The sequence below is a fragment of the Cuculus canorus genome, chromosome 3 (genome assembly GCF_017976375.1).
Source record: "Cuculus canorus isolate bCucCan1 chromosome 3, bCucCan1.pri, whole genome shotgun sequence".
Taxonomy (NCBI): domain Eukaryota; kingdom Metazoa; phylum Chordata; class Aves; order Cuculiformes; family Cuculidae; genus Cuculus; species Cuculus canorus.
In genome coordinates this window covers 110,625,117-110,643,250 of record NC_071403.1, presented here as the reverse complement: position 1 = coordinate 110,643,250, position 18,134 = coordinate 110,625,117, and the positions used below count along the sequence as shown (strand labels likewise).

General features: G+C 36.2%; 1 protein-coding gene across 4 annotated transcripts in view; it reads left to right on the top strand.

Moving 5' to 3' along the window:
• SDCCAG8 (SHH signaling and ciliogenesis regulator SDCCAG8) overlaps positions 1–18,134 on the top strand; it is a 110,580-nt gene that overhangs the window by 56,927 nt on the left and 35,519 nt on the right. For 3 of the 4 annotated variants that reach the window (XM_054064141.1, XM_054064140.1, XM_054064143.1), the window contains exons 14-16: positions 1,565–1,692; positions 3,693–3,801; positions 10,606–10,737. In XM_054064141.1, coding sequence (XP_053920116.1) covers positions 1,565–1,692; positions 3,693–3,801; positions 10,606–10,737 — 369 coding nt within the window. The remainder of the gene's footprint in view (positions 1–1,564; positions 1,693–3,692; positions 3,802–10,605; positions 10,738–18,134) is intronic. The other variant, XM_054064142.1, reaches the window with a different exon arrangement.

The following is an 18,134-nucleotide window of genomic DNA, read 5'->3' as shown; positions in this document are numbered from 1 at the left end:
TATAATGCTTTCCATATCTGGAGTTTACACATAAGAAATGATGCAAGCATCACTCTTTATGATAGCCCCATTATGGTTACAAAGTGAATCTGAGAACTATGTGATAAAATGCAGTTCAATGTACAAAATTTCCTTAAAAAATGTTTTGTTTCCTTAGTGCTGTAATATTTTTTCTATCTAAATGTGTTCTTGATGTCAAATCATTCTCAGTCTTACCTTAGAAAAAACTGCCTGTGATTTCAAAGGGAGTTTTGCCTAAGGTAGGGCTTGCAACATCGGGACCGGGAATTAGAGTAATGTGACCCACCATTTGTATTGCTTTGGGGTAAATTAAAGAGAGAAGATTTAACATTGTGTGTGTCATGCTGAGATATTGCAATATCTCGGATGGGTTATTAGGCACTGATCCAAAGGTTAAGTGCAGCAACCACATGAGACGTGGCTTTATCCTTATGTGATCTATGCCCATGTTCTGTTTTGTTGTCCCCTGAAATAGGTATTATCCCTAGAATAAAACAGCACGTCTATAAGATTTTATTGATACCTATCCCAAGCAATTAAATGTAGTTTCGGTAGAAAAGTTTGTCTGTATATGTCATTTGAAATCTAGAAATCTATCCTTGTAATGTTTGAACTCACTGAAATTTTGAATCTGAATCCTAGTGTGCTCAATAAATATTCATGACCTTTGGGAAAGTCTAGATATGAATTTGCAGTTTAGGACCTTTTCTAATTTATATGCATATATCTTTTTTTGGGGTTTTATTTTCCATGCTGTTTTTGCTTGGCTTGCATTAAATAAAATGCTTCAATGGAGTGTGGTAGTCTAGCATTTGTTTTGCCTCAGGAGTAGATTGCCCCATCTTGCATATCTGGTCAAGTAAATTGCTCTCTTGCTTGCATACTTCAGTAGTGGTACCGTGTTTTAGACCTTCCTGTACAACCCCCACAGTGAGAAGAACCACAAGGGTCTGGGCTTGTGTGGTGCTAACAGTCTCCTCTATTGTAATAGATGCATTCATCCCCTATTTACATAAATTAATAGTTAAAACTTGTTTGGTTGCTTAAGAAAACTCATTAAGCTTTCAGAGTAGCTGTATTATGAGCACTGTGGCAGTCGCTCCCATTGACTTATCTCCTGCTGGTTCACTGGGAACCAGTCCATCTCAGGGTCAGGTCCCTGAGCTTCATCGCAGAATTAAATAGCATTCAAAAGATAATGCAAGTAATCTGTTCAATTCAAAGTGGATGTCAGGGAACTTCCTTGTGAAAAAGAAGCCATGTTTTAAGTTTTTAAAAATCTGAAAAGCTGATTTTTGCTTTGCAAATAGGTCGTATTTTTTATCCATTTCCTACTAGCCACTGGAGAATGTTTGACATTGTAAGAGAAAGGTCAGTTTGTATAACCTGAAGTGAGAGGGAAATGTTTAAAAGCTTGGCCAGATGATTTTTTTTTTTCTTTTTTGCCTTTATTTGTTAAATGTTCTGCTTTGCCTTTTTAATTTACCATCTTCAGTATATCATTTTTATTTTTCTCTGTTTCCTATTTGGGTGTTTTTTGTAGATTGGAAAAGGAGAGTGTTCAGCACAGCATTAGCAATGAAGCAAAGGCCCGAGCCCTTCAGGCCCAGCAAAGAGAGCAGGAGCTGACACAGAAGATGCAGCAAATGGAAGCCCAGCATGAGAAAACTGGTAGGTGGTAGGGAAAGATTAGAGCCTGGGCACTCACTCACAAGCCAGGCCCACGCCTTACTGTGAAATGACATCAGGAACACCTGTAACCTTTGGCTGGCCGAAGGGAGCAGATGCTAACTACACCGGAGATTCCGAATTACATATTAGTTAGCGTTTAAAAGAGAAAATGGAAAGTATTGCCCACTGTCTGTTGATTTCAGAGTGCTGCTCTCACATCTGTTGCACCATCTGGATTATGAGTTTATTTACCTGTGTTCAAGAAACGTAAAGCTGAGAGAGACCACAACAAAGTAGAAAAACAAAGGGCTTGTTTTTGGCTGGATTTTCAGGCACACATGTTATATAAAGAAAATAGCATCAGAAGCTCTGCGGGAAATGCTCTGAGCTTACAGTTAAAGTCTCCTGAATAGCATTGAACAGTTCCCACAGTACACACATTATAGCTACTCTAAAAGCTTAATGAGTTTGCTTCGGCATCCAAACTGGAGAAAAGCTTTAGCCATTAATCGGTTCTTAATTCACTGTCGCAGCTGGATGTAATTCACTGGCTCCAAATTGATATGTTCCTTTATTTAATCTTTGCAGCCTCAAACATTTTTAGCATTACCATGTGCCCCCCTCCCAAAATCTAGAAAAAAAAGGTATTTAATTCCTTGCATACTTCAGGTTCTCATAATAGGAGACTTCATTGTGTTGACTTAGCTGATCAATAACTTCTAACCTTTAATCTGGAAGTAAAATGGGTTTTCCAAACAAAGCCTTTTGTTTTTTGTGAAGTACCATGCCAACGACGTTAATAAAGATGCATATTACAAACAAAAAAAACATTTAGAGGGGAAATCTCTAACCTGTGAGAGTGGAAAAGATCATATGTTTAATAAAATACCATTTTTACTCATCAGTCCTGCAATACTTTTAGAAAAATGATGGAGCATGAATTAATCCTGAGCAGTGTCAGATAATACTTGAGGTAGCAGACACGTTTATGTCTGCTATCTAATTTTTCTGCCTTTTTTGCAACACTGTCACAGTACTAGAGGACTTTTCTGTGTGTTCAGGGAATGCAAACAGCTATGTTATGGCTGCTATGTACACAGTAGGAAAATAAAAAAAAAAGCTCTCAGAATCTTTTTTTCCTATTTTAGCCAGCACATCTGCATAAGACCAAGGATGATTTTGCACAAGAAATGCGTAATTTGCCCTCTTGATGCATAAGTTGTCCTAGTACACAAAATGAAACAACGTTATGGCTGAGTTTATTTTTATAAATCTCTAGTAGCATTAGAAGGAGTTGAAAATGATAGTCATTTATTATGTACCTAAAGAAACCCTTGTTTATTATGACCCTGCACATACACAAGGAATTTGGATAGCTGGTCTCTCTCCGATTTTAAAAGAAGAAATCAAGAAAGATCATTTTGCAATATCTTCCTTTTGAAAGAATAAAGAATGTTGATTTGTAGGTCATTAGTTTTGGTGCAGTACGAAGTGATAGTAACTGAAAATTAAATTATAAAATGGTTTCACTGCAGCTGTCACTGGACAGGAACTCTATATCTTGTCATTAAAGAGAAAAAAAATACATTGATCATGGTAAGCACAGGACACCGTAGATAAAAGAACTCCTTTTTTAAGGAGAGAATTAAATGAGTCTACAGTGCAAGTGTTTGGGTTGCCAGTATATCCTCTACAGCACTTGAGCAAGCAAAAGGCTGCTAAGGCATGGCTTGCCAATTTTATTCCTCCCAGAAATGTCAGTGAACTTCCAAGTCCATATTCGCTTTAACACTTTAGATTAGCTTGTTCTGACACAGAGCCTGTATTTGATGAATGATGATGTCGTAATTCCACATCCAGGTAACTGAAGATTAAAAATACATACCAAATCCAGAAGGATCAAGAGGAAAGACATTAAGAATATAATTGTTTTAAAATTATCTATAAATTTATATTATCATAAAATAAATTTCTAGTTTTTTTAATTTTATAATTTCTAGTAAATGAACTGGATGCATTGCTGACCTCCCAGAATACATTCATAGCAAAATTAAAGGAAGAATGTTGTATATTGGCAAGGAAGTTGGAACAAATATCAGAAAAATACAGGTTAGTATATTTTTCTTATCCCATCCCTTCTATTATTAGGAAATGCTTCCTTATTTTTTTATTTGTATTTTAATATATATGATTATTCATTTTGTCCCAGTTATTACACAATATCTCAATCTAATATATGCTACTTAAGAAACATGGATAGGTCATTCTATTTTTCTATTTCTCAGGTCATGTTCCTGGTTATTACTTCAAATTTCTTAGACTATTCCAATGTAAAAATTGTGTACTATTTTATTCCTGATGTTCATATTCTTAGTATGAAGAATGAAAAATTGTTAAAAGAGCTACAACTCAAGTTTATCTGGAATTATATGCAAAATACTAATTCAAAATTGTAAACTGTTGGTTTAATTATTTACTTAAAGCTCCATTCACAACACTACACACTGAATAATTATCTCTGAAATAATTGTCAGCAGAATTGTCAGTGATTGAAGCTCTGATTCTGCTGCCATTGGTTATGTGGTGCTCTTGTGAAAATCAATAGTGAGTCTAAATAGAAAGACACTAAAAATTCAGGAACATAACAAAACCTGGAAGCAATAACTGGTTTAAATGAATACGGAAGTATGAAGGTATCTATTTATAGAAAAAAAAAAAGCTCTATAGGGCAGGACTGTCTCTATAAAAAAAAAAAACAACCAACTTTTGTAATTCTATACCAGTAAATAACTTGATTTTACATTTTAAAGTATGAAAATAGTCTCTGAAACTTTCTGCGGGGTTACTACTTAGAGTAGTAAACCGGACTTAACTGGTGAGTTGGCATTCTGCAACTTCTGTAAATTTCATGCAAAGTGAATTTGGTAGCTAAGGTTAGGGTTCATTTCACATGGCTTACATAAAGTAAAGAAAATACTCGGCAAAGATAAAATTGGTTTTCAAGATAGGATTCTTCTGCTGGGCGGATTTAATCATCGTGTTGAGGTAACATAACAGGGGCAACACTCAGAAAGAAGGCTCGTTTATCATAGTATCCTGTTTCCAGGAATGGTCAAAGGGGAATGATATAAGTAGATGACAGACATGCACACACACACACATATATATAGATATATATATATACACGCACACACACACATATATATATATACACATGCACATACATATATATATATATATGTATATGTAAAATACGATGCATCCCACAGGTACTGCCTCCACTGCCCATCCTACTTTCCACTGAATATAAAGTGTTGACTATCTGCTAAATGGCTGAAGTTGGGAAATGAATCCCATCTAGAGTGTTTGGGGAAGAAATGAGAAACTTGGGGAAATCTAAGCAATCTGCCCTTGCAAGTGTTGTGGTGGCTGCTTGAGAGAGAAGCAAATACAATTTTTCTTTTGAGAAAGTAGTGCTCCTCTACTAAAGTAATACAAAATCTGAATAGATTCAAATCATATTATTATTCTAGCAATAAAAATGCACACAGACTTTGTTGCTAGAGCTCCCAGTCACAGACTAGTAACTGTAAAAGGATGAAGGAAAGACAGAAAACATACTGTGAAAACATGTTCTTCTCTGAAAATAAATACCAGAGATTGCCAAGTGTTTCTCCACCTAGCAGCATTAGCTTACTATGTCAAGGACCTGAAAAAGGAAAGAAGAGCCCTCTTAGATCTCCAGAAAGTGGTACATTTTGCACAACACTATGGAAGAATGTATGAAAGCAGTTCTGAGAATTGGCCCTAAAATAGCTTGAGCTTGCCTTCATTGGAGCGGGAGCTGCTGCAGTCAGTAACAAGAATGGAGAAATAGGTAGAGACAGAGAGGTTGTGAAAATGAGAGTAGAAGAGTGGAAATGGAAATGGTGGACTAATAAATGACTTCAAAAAGTGATGTGATGGGGAGATCAGGTGCAGAAAATTATTTCAGCAAAGTTCAAATACATCATCAGTTTATCTTTCAGTAGCATCTCTCCAAAAGGCAATCTTCATGCTCATTGTCACTGGATATACTGTAAAAACCTCAGTTCTGAACTGGGGTATTGTAGGTTTGTCTTCTGAAAAAAAAAGTGATCACTTTTGGAAGATTTTATAACTTGGTTCTCATGTACATTAATAAAAGCAGATCGTGAAGCAGAAGTGTCCCGTATTTGCATGGAAAAGAACTTTTCTGTTGTTTTCTTTCCCATGTGTTTGGCCTTACACTGAACTGAATTGTGCACCTGGTTATGTATTTTCTTGCTATAATTTTACAGTCTTTGTGTCTTAGTTTCCATGCAGTTAAGAAATAACTGTATACTAGCAGTACCATTATTTAATTTGTAAAATTAAATGCATTTTATACATACTTGCATCTGCTATTAAGTTTTTCTTAATACCAGATGCAAGAATAAGTTTATATAAAATTTGGGGTGGTTGATAGGAAACAAAAGGCCCATTTGTAATAAAATGCATTCCAAATTTATCTGTGACAATTACATATTTGCACAGTTTCAGCGGGAGGCCTCTGAATTGCACATTTAATACAGCAAAATCTAAACTGAGGTTTTTCTGTTTATATATAAGCTAGAACTGGTTTTGTGAGCTAGCCCCCTACACAGGATTAAAAAAGCTTCAGAAAGACAATGTCATACATATTATAAACCCCTCAAGCGGTGCAAAAAGAAAGGTAGTGTCTATGAAAGTTTCTGTATGCTTAGGCATGTTTAAAAATATAGTCCTTTGTTGACTTTTTTTTTTCTGTTATTTTCCCCTTTTTTTTTTCTCTGATTGTCACTGTCTGAGTTTCTAGGTTGTAGATTAATGCTTAACACTACCCACTGTGTATTTGTGATTTGCGTTTTGTAATTAAGGGGAACAATGGGAGTCCATTGGGTCTCATTATATATAATGGTTGGTTTAATTTGTTTCACTTCTATCTTGTTAATTGTAAATTGATCATTAAGATTTGAATTCTAATCTGTCACCAGGGTTGTGAGTATTGAAGCTAGAGCAATGATCCTGGTTTTAATCACTGATGATGAGAAACAAATTTTATAATTTTGGTACATATTGCAGTTCATATATTTTAACACTGTATTTTATGGTGTTATAAATATTGTTAAATGACTTTTAGTGTAGTTTTACTGTTTGGACTATAATGTATAAATTATATTACTGGTTTGGCAATAGTAGGCATCCAACTGTGTGAGTTTAATTGAAGTAAAGAACACACACCCAGCTGAACTATTTTTCTGCGTGTTTGGTTGACTGCAGTCATTGCACTCAATACTAGGACTGAAATGTTTGTTGAAGGTAGCCGTACAAAGATCTGAAACAGTCTGTCTGAAGGCTCAGTTGTTAAAATTATATGCAACAATACTGTGTCAGCAGAAAATATTTTAGAGAATGTATTTAATTGCTGTAAAAGTAAACAGTTGATTTTAAGAGTAGGAAACGGCAGTGCTTGAAAATGACTGCAATGCAAATTGTAGTTCAGAGGAATAAAGGCAGCACTGGCACATCAGTGGTCAAAAATCAGCTAATCCTAAAAATATCCTAAGACTGACTTTGAATTGTAACTATTTAACTTTTGCTGGTTTGTCACCTTCAGTATCTGAATGTTTTGGAGGAAATTCTTTTGGTTTTTTTTCCAAGACTCTTACAGCAGGGATTGTAAATAATCAAATTTAAGGTTTTTTTAAATAGAAGCTGAGGCTTTCTTGGTAGTTGAATGGATCCAGAGTATAGATGTTTTTTTTGTTGTTGTTGACCCTGTCTTCCCCTAGTCACCATCAATTATTTTTAATATAGTGACAAGTAAGTGAGATTTGGAAAAATCTATGACCCATCTACTTACAAGCATGCCTTTTATGTTTTCATTTTCATGTAACATTGTAGCTTTGATCTGTGCAGTTTCAAGATAATATTGATTTCATGCAGGTCCCCTGAGTCTAATGGATTTCAGAAGCATACACAGATACATTAAACATGACTGTATGACTTGGGGAGACAGCCTGAGTGCACAAGTGCAACTTCTTACAGAGTTCTGCTCAGATAGCAGTACTCCAAATATCTGCAAGCTTCAGTTTCTTCTGAGTCCACCGTGGCTTACTACTTGGTCTGTTGGACCCAGAGTAGCTCTTGTGGAACATCAGCATGTACCATGCTGTGTCCTTTAGCTGTTCTGGATTCATCACACATAATGCTTAGTGCACAGAATTTTGTAATTTATCTCTGTCCCTGACATTATGTGTGGGCTATTTGTGAAGTTCAGGACTGCATACTTTGGCTCTTGCTGCCCTCCTGTTCCTGTCCCTGCTGTGGCAGGTGAAACAACTACACAGATCCAATCCTGCCCCTGGCTGGGTGCAATTTCTACTCCTAGTATAAATGCATTACCACCTTCAGTACAGTTGTTCAGGCTTATTACAATTACAGTTGGTCTTGCGGGTTTTTTTTAACCCAGCAGTTTTGAAGTTATTTATAGATCACATAGAATTAACTATTTTATCTTAATCTTTGGAAAATGGAGTGGCTGAGTAGTATATTTAAAGATGCAGAGGGGATCTTTGTCAAGTGATAATGAAGACTCTTGGTGTGCAGTCTTGTACTGGGACAGGTGTTCTCTCTTTAATGCCAACACACGTGAACCTTTTAACATTGACCTTAATAGTCATTCTGCCCTTCATATGCGCTGTCCTCCAAAATTTCAATGTAATGAAGTATTTGAATCTTGGTGGTCAGAATCTTAGGTACTTACTTGGAAGGGGCATATAAATAATGTTTTAATTGGATTTTTTTTTCCTGAATTCAACTGTAATTATAAAAAATGTTTCAGGAGAAGAGAATGCATATAGCATTCTAGGCATCAGGCATTTTTTAGAGATTAGAGATCATACTACTTGTGTTTTAAATTAATTTAGTACTTTCTTTTGTTTCATTAATTTAAATTTTCAGTAGCACTTTCTTTGATTTGAATCTCTTGATTTTTCTAGAAAGACTTTGGGCACCTATAGATGTGCTGGAGGTAAATAAAAACTTTTAAAGTTTTGAGTTTTTTATCACCTTGAAAGTTGCTTCTGCTGTTTCCATGAATGAGACAGCCTCATATAAGTGCAGAAAAAGAAGCAGGATCCCCCAGTTGGGAAACCCTACAAACATGATTACCACACGGCAAATTGATTTACAGTGTTCCTACATAGCAAATGTGATTGTTGCATTTTGCTGGCAAAAAAAGGGAATGCAGTCTTTAGTTTAGTCCCTGTTATCACTTGGTTGGGCTTTATTAAATCAGGTCTCCATTGACCTACTCTTCAGTGGACCTTTGCTTTTATCCACTGATTGTCTGTCTTACACGATCAGTATCAAGTGCAGACTGCATTCATACTATTTGATAACAATTGGTCCAACTGACAATGCTTTTTTAATGCTGGCATTTAATGTACGAATATTTCTGTTAAGTGATCTGTGTAAAAATTCTACTTCAGTTACCTTCCTGTTGCATCCTGCCACTTGTACATACCTGTCCAGAAAACTCTTGTGGATTCAGATTTGATGTACTAATACATCAGCACAAGTATGATATATTTGTCAGTAATGTTTCTTAATAGAGCTGTAACCACACGTCTAAATTGGATTGCATACAGTTGTCTTCCATAGTTTCCCTTGCTAAGTTCCTTTAGATTCACAAATGATACCATGTATTGTTCTCTAATTAAACATGAAAAGATTATGTTGTCATTTCCAGATTTGACTTGTCAGTGTAACAACATGTTTTTGAGGGAGGAGTATTTCTTTCCCCCTACACTTTGTTGTATTTTTCAGATTGTCAGTTGTTGTTGCATTCTGTAACAGCCAGGAAGGTAAAGTATATTTCTGCTGTAAGTGAAGCATATTTAAGTTTATGATTTAAAGATATCTCTGAAGCTTTTTAACCTCAAGATCTGGAGTGGCAGATGCCATAAAACAAATTTGCTTGCCTTTGATTCTTACTTTCTGATGGTATAGCAGATTCTGACATGTTCTCATTAACCTTTTCCAAAGAGTTAAACTGTACAAGTTCATAATGTATATTTTATCACAATTTAATCTGAGATCTTTTGCTGATATTAAGAAACAGCTCATGCCTGTTTCTCCATGGGCTGATGGTTAGAAATGTAGCAAGTAACAATCCCAGGTCATTCATGGATCTGGTGTCTCTGCTCGCCTGTAAAGAATAACAATTGCTAAAGTGACTAATGTTCTTAACTGCTGTGCTGAGTTTTATGTAGATTAGATGTGCCTGTATGTTATGTCCCTTGTTTCTTAAGGTTTTATTAATTTTCCTCTTAATGTGTGTTTTGTTTTGTTTAATGTGTGATGGTATTTTGGGCATATTAGGTAATGCAGTTTCTATAACAGTACTGCTATTGAGAGTTCTACCTGTACAGTGAAGTAAAGGTTGAACAAGTTTTTGGTTACCATTTTTTAAACTATACACTAGCTTTTACTAATAAAGGACTTGAAATGTATTTTCAAAAGGCTGGTCGAATTCTTGCTTAACAAGTATGAATTTACATTTATTGATCTCGTTTAACATCAATGCATAATGCCAAATGACATGCCTGTTTAAATTAGGCTGAAATCAGCATAGCCAACCTATGACTGAGTGATTGCCATTGGCATATTTACCAGATACACTTCAGTGTCATGTTCGTTTGTCTTAAGTTTATTTGGAACAGTGTTTTGTTTCTGTAAGTTCTAGTAATAGCCTGTTTATGCATTGCATATACATGTATGAAATTTTATAAATGCTGAAGCCACATATTGATGGCACGCTGCAGGATGAAATCTGACAACATCCATCATCACTGTGTTTTACTTCTACAGATCTGAAGTCAACCAGCTTAGTCAGGAAAATGAGTATCTTCATGGCAGATTGGAGAAGATGCAGAAACGGAATGATGAATTGGACCAACAATGTATCCAGCATGGGAGAATGCATGAGAGGATGAAGTCAAGGTAGGAGGTCCTGTTAATCTGTCAGTATGTGATATGCTCTACTGTACCTCTTGTGTTGTGTAAACTTAAAAATGACACTAGGTTGTCTGAAAGTAATATTCTTTCCTTATGAAAATGACCACCCTTTCCCCCTCCCTAAGCATTCTGTCGAAGTTTTTTTTATAACATCATTTGCTTGTGCCATTTTGGATAAATGAAAGCAAAGCTCAAACAACATAGTCTTCTGAAGAATTTAAGCCTAGTACATATGTGTGTGGGCTGTTTCGGCTGTTCTAACTTGGATGAATTGTCTTACCATGTTAAAAAAAAGGGGGGGGGAGGGAAGAGAGCGGTTATTCAGTAATATATAGAATATAGATGTGGATTCTGTTATGCCATGTAATTGGTTTATTTTTTTGGCTATACAATCTTACCTTTGTCAGTAATATTTAACTTGTATAAACAGACAAATTTTACTGAGGATCTTAGTAACCAGAGAACTATGAACTGCTTCCGGGCACAGTACTAGCCTTTTCAGAGAAACAGCAACTTCCTTAGGAAGAGCTGGGAGCAGCTACAGCAAGATAACTATGGAATATTTCCACCAATACTAATTGACTGGTCTGGCCACAATGTCCAGACTGATAATGCCTTATGCCGTGATTTGGATTAGATGTCCTTAAAGATCACTGGGGAGACTCTTCTTGTTGTTACCAGGAAGTTCACCTGTGCTCTCTTGTTCTCTTTGCCGCTCCACATTTCTAGTAACAGGCACTGGATAGAGCTTAGGTGTGGTTGAAGAGGTAGAGGATGAAGTAGAGAGGAGGCTGAGAGGCAGCTCTGCCAACCTGTGCTACCTCTTGTCGGTACTGAAAGGCAACATGCAGTTTAACTTTACTTTTGTTAGATAGTCCTGGCTGAAAGAAATTTTGTTCATTATTTTTTTGACCACTGACCACCTGATAGAAACAGAGCTTGCATTTATGGAAGCAGCCAGTCTTGTATGTTCTTTTTTTTCCCGGCTATTGATTTTTAACTTGTTTTTGCTGCCATCTCTGTTTTCTCTTTCTGTCCATTTTACTTCGTATTTGCAAGCTCCCCATACATTCTTTTCAGTCACCCAGACCCCTTCTTTCCTCTTCCTTTTCAGATTTCTGACTATACCTCATCCTGTTCTTCTGTAACACGGGATTGTCATCATCTTTTATAGCTCAGAGAACAAAGAAATTAAAAATGCTATAACTGTGTCCCTAACCTATGTGACCACATAATCTTTCTTTTTATCTCACCACCCTTTAGGTTTCTTTAGTTGTGATGGATTCCTAGTGTATACAGGACATGCACTGAGGACTCAGGGTTACTTTCAAGGGAAAAAAAATTAATTCTCCTACCTGTTATTCTGTGGATTTATTAGTATCTAGTTGAATTTCAGACTGCTTTGTAAGTTTTTAGAACAACCTTTACTCTGTCAGAATCAAATAAAATAAGTAGATTACTGGAGAATGTTGCTTATTCTCTGCTGCGGCAGCAATGATTATACACTAGAAAAGATTGAAAGCATTAATCCAGAACAGAAAAGTGGTTTGAAAGCAGAGTGGTCATGCTGCAGGCAGTGCCTTACCTTCTGCTGCTGTTTTGCTGACAATAAGGAGAGAAAACAAGATAGTGATAGCATTTGTTTTCTTTAATATTTTAGAGTATGTAAATATGGCAGAGATTATTGGATATTTGAATCATGAACAGTATACTTTACCAGCATTTTTAGAAGGGACTCTGAACATTTTAATGATGATCTTGTACTACATTCATTTAAAATCCAGGTAATAAGTGACAAGAGTGATATAATAAACTGCTTTAAAAATTCAATGTAATCTAATTTTAGTTTTCATATGAAAACTGTAATAGCTTTTCAGTACCAGTTCTGAAATGCTATAAATTGGCTATGAAGTATTCTGATCTAGGCGAAGAAAAGCAGAAAGTGGAACTACTACAATAAATAAATCTCCCAGTTCCTTATATTTATACCGAAGGACTCCTACTAAATTAAAGTATTGATTTTTCTATTCTGATTTTGAAAATAGAGAACTGACTGTGCTATTTAGTAAAGACAGAAGAACAAATAATAATAATAATGTGCTTTGTTTCAGGTTTTCATCCATCGCTCAGATACTAATAATCACAGCATAATAATGTTAAGGGTGTGATTACTTTTTAATGCAGTACATTTCCCCTTTGTATTCAGCTATCAATAGCACTGATCTTTTTGCAACACAATCCTGCAAAGTGGGTTCCTACCTAATTTTCTAGTTGTTATTGTTCTGGCTCTCTTTAGAAAATGTCTTCTATCTAAATGATTCACTTGAAATCCAATATTTGTATTTCAATAATAAAAGAATTGTGGTTTGGGGTTTTTTTTGTTTTGTTTTTTGGAAAGAAATCTCTGTCACTCCTTGTGTTCTTCTGGGAGAATATGGAAGCCCTGATATAACTATTTGCGGAAGGAGTAAGATCTAATTCATTAGTCAGAATTTCTTTTGGAGCAACAATGTTATGACAGTTATGATAGTTGCATTCCTGAAAGTCAAAAAGATAACTCTTTCTCTGCTATTCCTACCTTTCTATGTGCTGCACATTAATATAGATGAAAATTATAAAAGCACATTGTAAAGACAGAGATTACTTTAAATTGCAGTCATTAAAAATTAGTTTGAATCATCGCCTTCAGTATGTTTTTGCTTAGTGAAAAACAGCATTAAAAGAAATAGATGTCCATCTTAAATGGCACAATTGATGCATGATATCGGGGCAAGCTTGAATAGAAAGATGTATGGTTTGCAGGACTAGGGTAACACGTTAAGACTGTAGTGGAGCTTATGAAGACATGTTCATTTAATGTTGTTAACCTAGCAACAATGTCTTTGGTCCACATACATGTATGATTTTTTTTTACATTAGTTTGTAATTGTTTTGATATTTTTTGCAGCTGTATGCTTTTCATTTTAGACAGTGTTTTGTTTAGCTAAGTAGATTATCTCAAAAGTATTAATTAATGTGACGTAGAGTTGCTGATGTCTTACTGGAAGTGAGCTGGTTAGCACGTGTGATTTATGGATTCGAATCTTGGAGAAATGGATTCTTGTTTGTTATGTGGCAAAGAGCACATTGGTACAAATTTTAAACCTCAAAGCAAAATTTAGTATTCGTGTCTTCAGATTCCCATGCTGTAGATATGTTAATAATAAAAATTATCAGGTAGCAGTAAGTACAGAATTTCTTATAAGACATCTATAAAGATGGAAAACTAGCCAAGAATAAAAAGAATACGTAGGGAAAAAAAATAAATTTAAACTACCTTTCTGTTTTCCTTCTGTGCTCTACTCCACAAAAACCAAATAGATTCCAGAAGAAGGAAAATTCATAATCAGATTAATTGGGTAACTTGTGCACATAATGTTTGTTCATTGTGGGCTGCATCAAAAGAAGTGTTGCCAGCTGGTCAAGGAAAGCGATCCTCCCCTATTACTACACTCTCAAGAGACCCCACCTGGACTATTGTGTCCAGTTCTGGAATCCCAAACATAAGAAGGATATGGAGCTGATGGAATGAGTCCAGAGGAGGGCTGCAAGAGTGATCAGAGGGCTGGAGCACCTCTCATACGAGGACAGGCTGAGAGAGTTGGGCTTGTTCATGCTGGAGAAGCGAAGGCTCTGAGGAGATCTTGTAGCGACCTTCCAGTACCTGAAGGGGCTACAGGAAGGCTGGGGAGGAACTTTTTACAAGGGCATGTAGTGGCAGGATGAGGGGGAATCACTTTAAATTGGAGGGGGAAAGATTTACTTTCAACATAAGGAAGAAATTCTTCATGATGAGGGTGGTGAGGCACTGGCACAGGTTGCCCCTGGAAGTTGTGGCTGCCCCATCCGTGGCAGTGTTCAAGGCCAGGCTGGATGGGGCCTTGAGCAGCCTGGTGTAGGGAAGGTGTGCCTGCCCATGGCAGGAGAGTTGGAACAGGGTGATCTTGAAGGTCTCTTCCAACCCAAACCATTGTATCATTCGTTCTCTCCTTTATCTGTTTTGAAACTGAATTCCAAGGCATGCGTTTTCACCTCTGAAGTTAGACCAGTTCTGTAAATAAAGATCCAGTTTCTTGCAGCCTCTGTTCTCTTTCAATCTGGTAAGCAAGTAGAAAAAGACAGGAGTCTACCTAGATCTATAATTGATGGAACGTATTTATAAATAAGTAAAATTTGCCCAAGCCACCATGGGTCAGGATTTTATCAGGCTATTTATACTTCCACTGAACTTAGTTAACAACTCTTGCAGGCTCCTATGCAGTCTGCTGTAGGTGAACCTGCTTTAGCAAGAGGTTGGATTAGATGGTCTCCGGAGGTCCCCTCCAACTCTGACCATTCTCTGATTCTGTACAGTTTCAGTTACGGCTTTGCTTTTCTGTGTCAATTCTTCTTCTCTTAAAGCAAGCATTTGATTGTTTCATCTCTTTAGCAAATTTCTTGTGTGGACAGCCAGTGTCTGAAGTGGGAAGCATTTAATTTAATACAGCTACTTCTTTTCTGTGTAGATTTTCCATTTAAAGACTCAGGTGGTGTGTGGAAATACAGCAAATGCGAAGAAAAATATCAAGCAGCAAAAATCCACCAGTATGTAGGCAATAGTTTGTATGAAGTATGAGGCTCTTTTGAAATCTTTTTAGGGAAACATAAATTTAGAAGCTTCTAATGAGTTTTTCCCAAGTATTTTCGTAAACTAAGTTCAGTGTATGGGATCTGATGCAATGAATTTTCTCTAAAACTTTAGTTTTGGTCATTAGGATGGACATTACTGTTATTTTTGCTGTAATGTGTGTGATCACTGTCCAATCTGTGTAACATTAACAATAACGATATTTTTAATGCCAATTTGTATGGAGCTTTTTATTGTGGTAGCTTTGGGGAGGGTGACAGTGTTGCATGTATTTTGACTGTATTTTTGGTAGCTGAAGTTAAAAAGAAGAGCCTACAGGACTGGCAGTTTGGGGCAGATGTGTGTCTATTCCTCAGGCATCAGTGGTTGTAAGTTAACTATAAAAATGTTACAGCCATCTGTGTAACAAGACGGCAGAGATCTGCTCTTGCCTGTTACTATAAATAAGGAGGAGATTTGTTTGAGTTCATAGACGTTGGATTTATAAAGACTATATGTGTCAAATTCTAACTACGTGCCATGTTGCTTAGATGTGTCTGCAGCCAACTACCTGGGGTGTCTTCCCCTTCAGACACTCTAGTGTAGTGCATCAACTGCGCAGAAATGTCTGTATAGCACAACATGTGACAAATTATATTTTTTTCTACCTATGGGGAAATGTATGATTCTTACGGATAAGCTTATCCGAAAAAGTAGCTAAAATGGATTCTTAAATGGACCACTCAAGGAGTTAGAGAGAAAAAGTGCCATTCAGTTTGACAGTGATTTTAAAGATTTTTCCCACCATTAAATTGGTGTTGTTGTTACTACGTGATAGTGTATGAGAGTTATGTATGCATGAGAGGACGCATATGTATATATAGAGAGACTATACCAGCGGTTTCAAGTAACTGATACATAAAATCACAGTAGCTGATTCGCTGTCACTATTATACTTCTGAATAGAGGTTTTCATTTTCTTTGGCAAATCTTCAGTAGAACAATTGATTAAAATACTTCCTTAATAACTAGAGCAATCATGTTGCATTTAAAATTTTACATTTTCTGCCTAAATCTCTTGTACATTTTTGTATGTGTTTTCGAGAAATAGTGATGAATGGAATAACTCAGTTTTGATCATCGTCTAAGAGACCTTTATGTTTTTCCAGTCCAGTTCATTCTTTCTTGAATATATTGACTTTCTTGGTTTTATTTTACTGGTAGGTTAGTAATTTTTAAGTAACAATGAGAAAATAGTTACTATCTTTTTACTAGACCAATCATCTGTTTTGAAATGCAATTTTAGAATAAAAATGCACTGTATCATGGCTTTTTCAATTTAAAATGCATTCATTTTTATTCATTCTCAAAACTAGAGATTAACATATACATGGGGGATGATGTGATTGAGAGATCCTACACCTGGGTCGTAGTACAGGTCTCTGAGGAGACCTTATAGCGACCTTCTAGTACCTGAAGGGTGCTACAAGAAAGCTGGAGAGGGACTGTTTACAAAGGCTTGTAGTGATAGGAGAGGGGCAATAAGTATAAATTGCAGAGGGGCAGATTTAGACTAGACATAAGGAAGAATTTGACACAGGTTGCCCAGGGAAGTTGTGGATGCTCCATCCCTGGAGGTGTTCAAGGCCAGGCTGGATGGGGCCTTGGGCAGCCTGATCTAGAGGGATGTCCCTGCCTATGGCAGGGGAGTTGGAACTAGATGATCTTTAATGTCCCTTCCAACCCGGACTGTTCTATGATTCTATATTATCCGTGACATCTTTGGTATTAAAGAGCAGTATGCTCCACTTTTTCCTGAGCATCATTATTCATACCTACATATCTCTGATGTGGTTTCACTGTAATGGGATTTCTGTAACAACCGGAGACAGCCCTGTTAGTGTAGTCTTTCGCGCAGAGTTTATGAGAAGTTTTGTGGTCACTGTGTTCAGCGTTAAAGTGGAGCCAGATAAAATTCTAAGCTCTGACCAGAATTTGGAATTATGGATATTACTTACTTTTTTCCTTGCTACTTAATAAACTCACGTTTCAGGTTGAGAAATATATATGCCAGAGAAATACTACTAGGAAATAATCAATGGGTGATGTGTATACAGACACGCAAATGTGCATATGTGTTGCAAATCCTGTCAGAGTCTGAAAGTGTGTTTGTCTTTTGTTTAATGTTTGGGTGTTCACACACAGCTCATATTGTCTGAAATAGAAACTGGATGTTCAAAGTTTTTCACCCTCTCTTCCTCTCAAGTTCCCTAATTGTCTACTTATTATGTCTAACTTTGTCAATTTTTCCCCCCTCACTTTAAATGGATGCTATATGTAGTGTGTATATAAATGCATATATTATTTATGCTTTTATATGTATGATATTCCCATTCTGAATAGTTAATGTTACATAAGATTATATAAACCTTTACTATTTTTACAGATTTATTCCCCAACTACGTGCACATAAAGGAAAAATTACCTAATTGTTACGAAAACTGAAAATGTGTACCAATAGTGAAATACAGAATCTTCAGAAAATGCCACAAAATTGTATGCAAATATGTTGTTAACCTTCTAAAGAAGCAAATGACAAGTAGAAGGAAGTATCACACTTGCAATTTGCAGATAGATGTCTAGGCAACTTAGTGTTCTGCAAGATGTATTCTGGGTCACTGAGTACTGTGTTCCTCTACTGCAGCTAAAATGAGTGTTAATATAAAATATATACTTA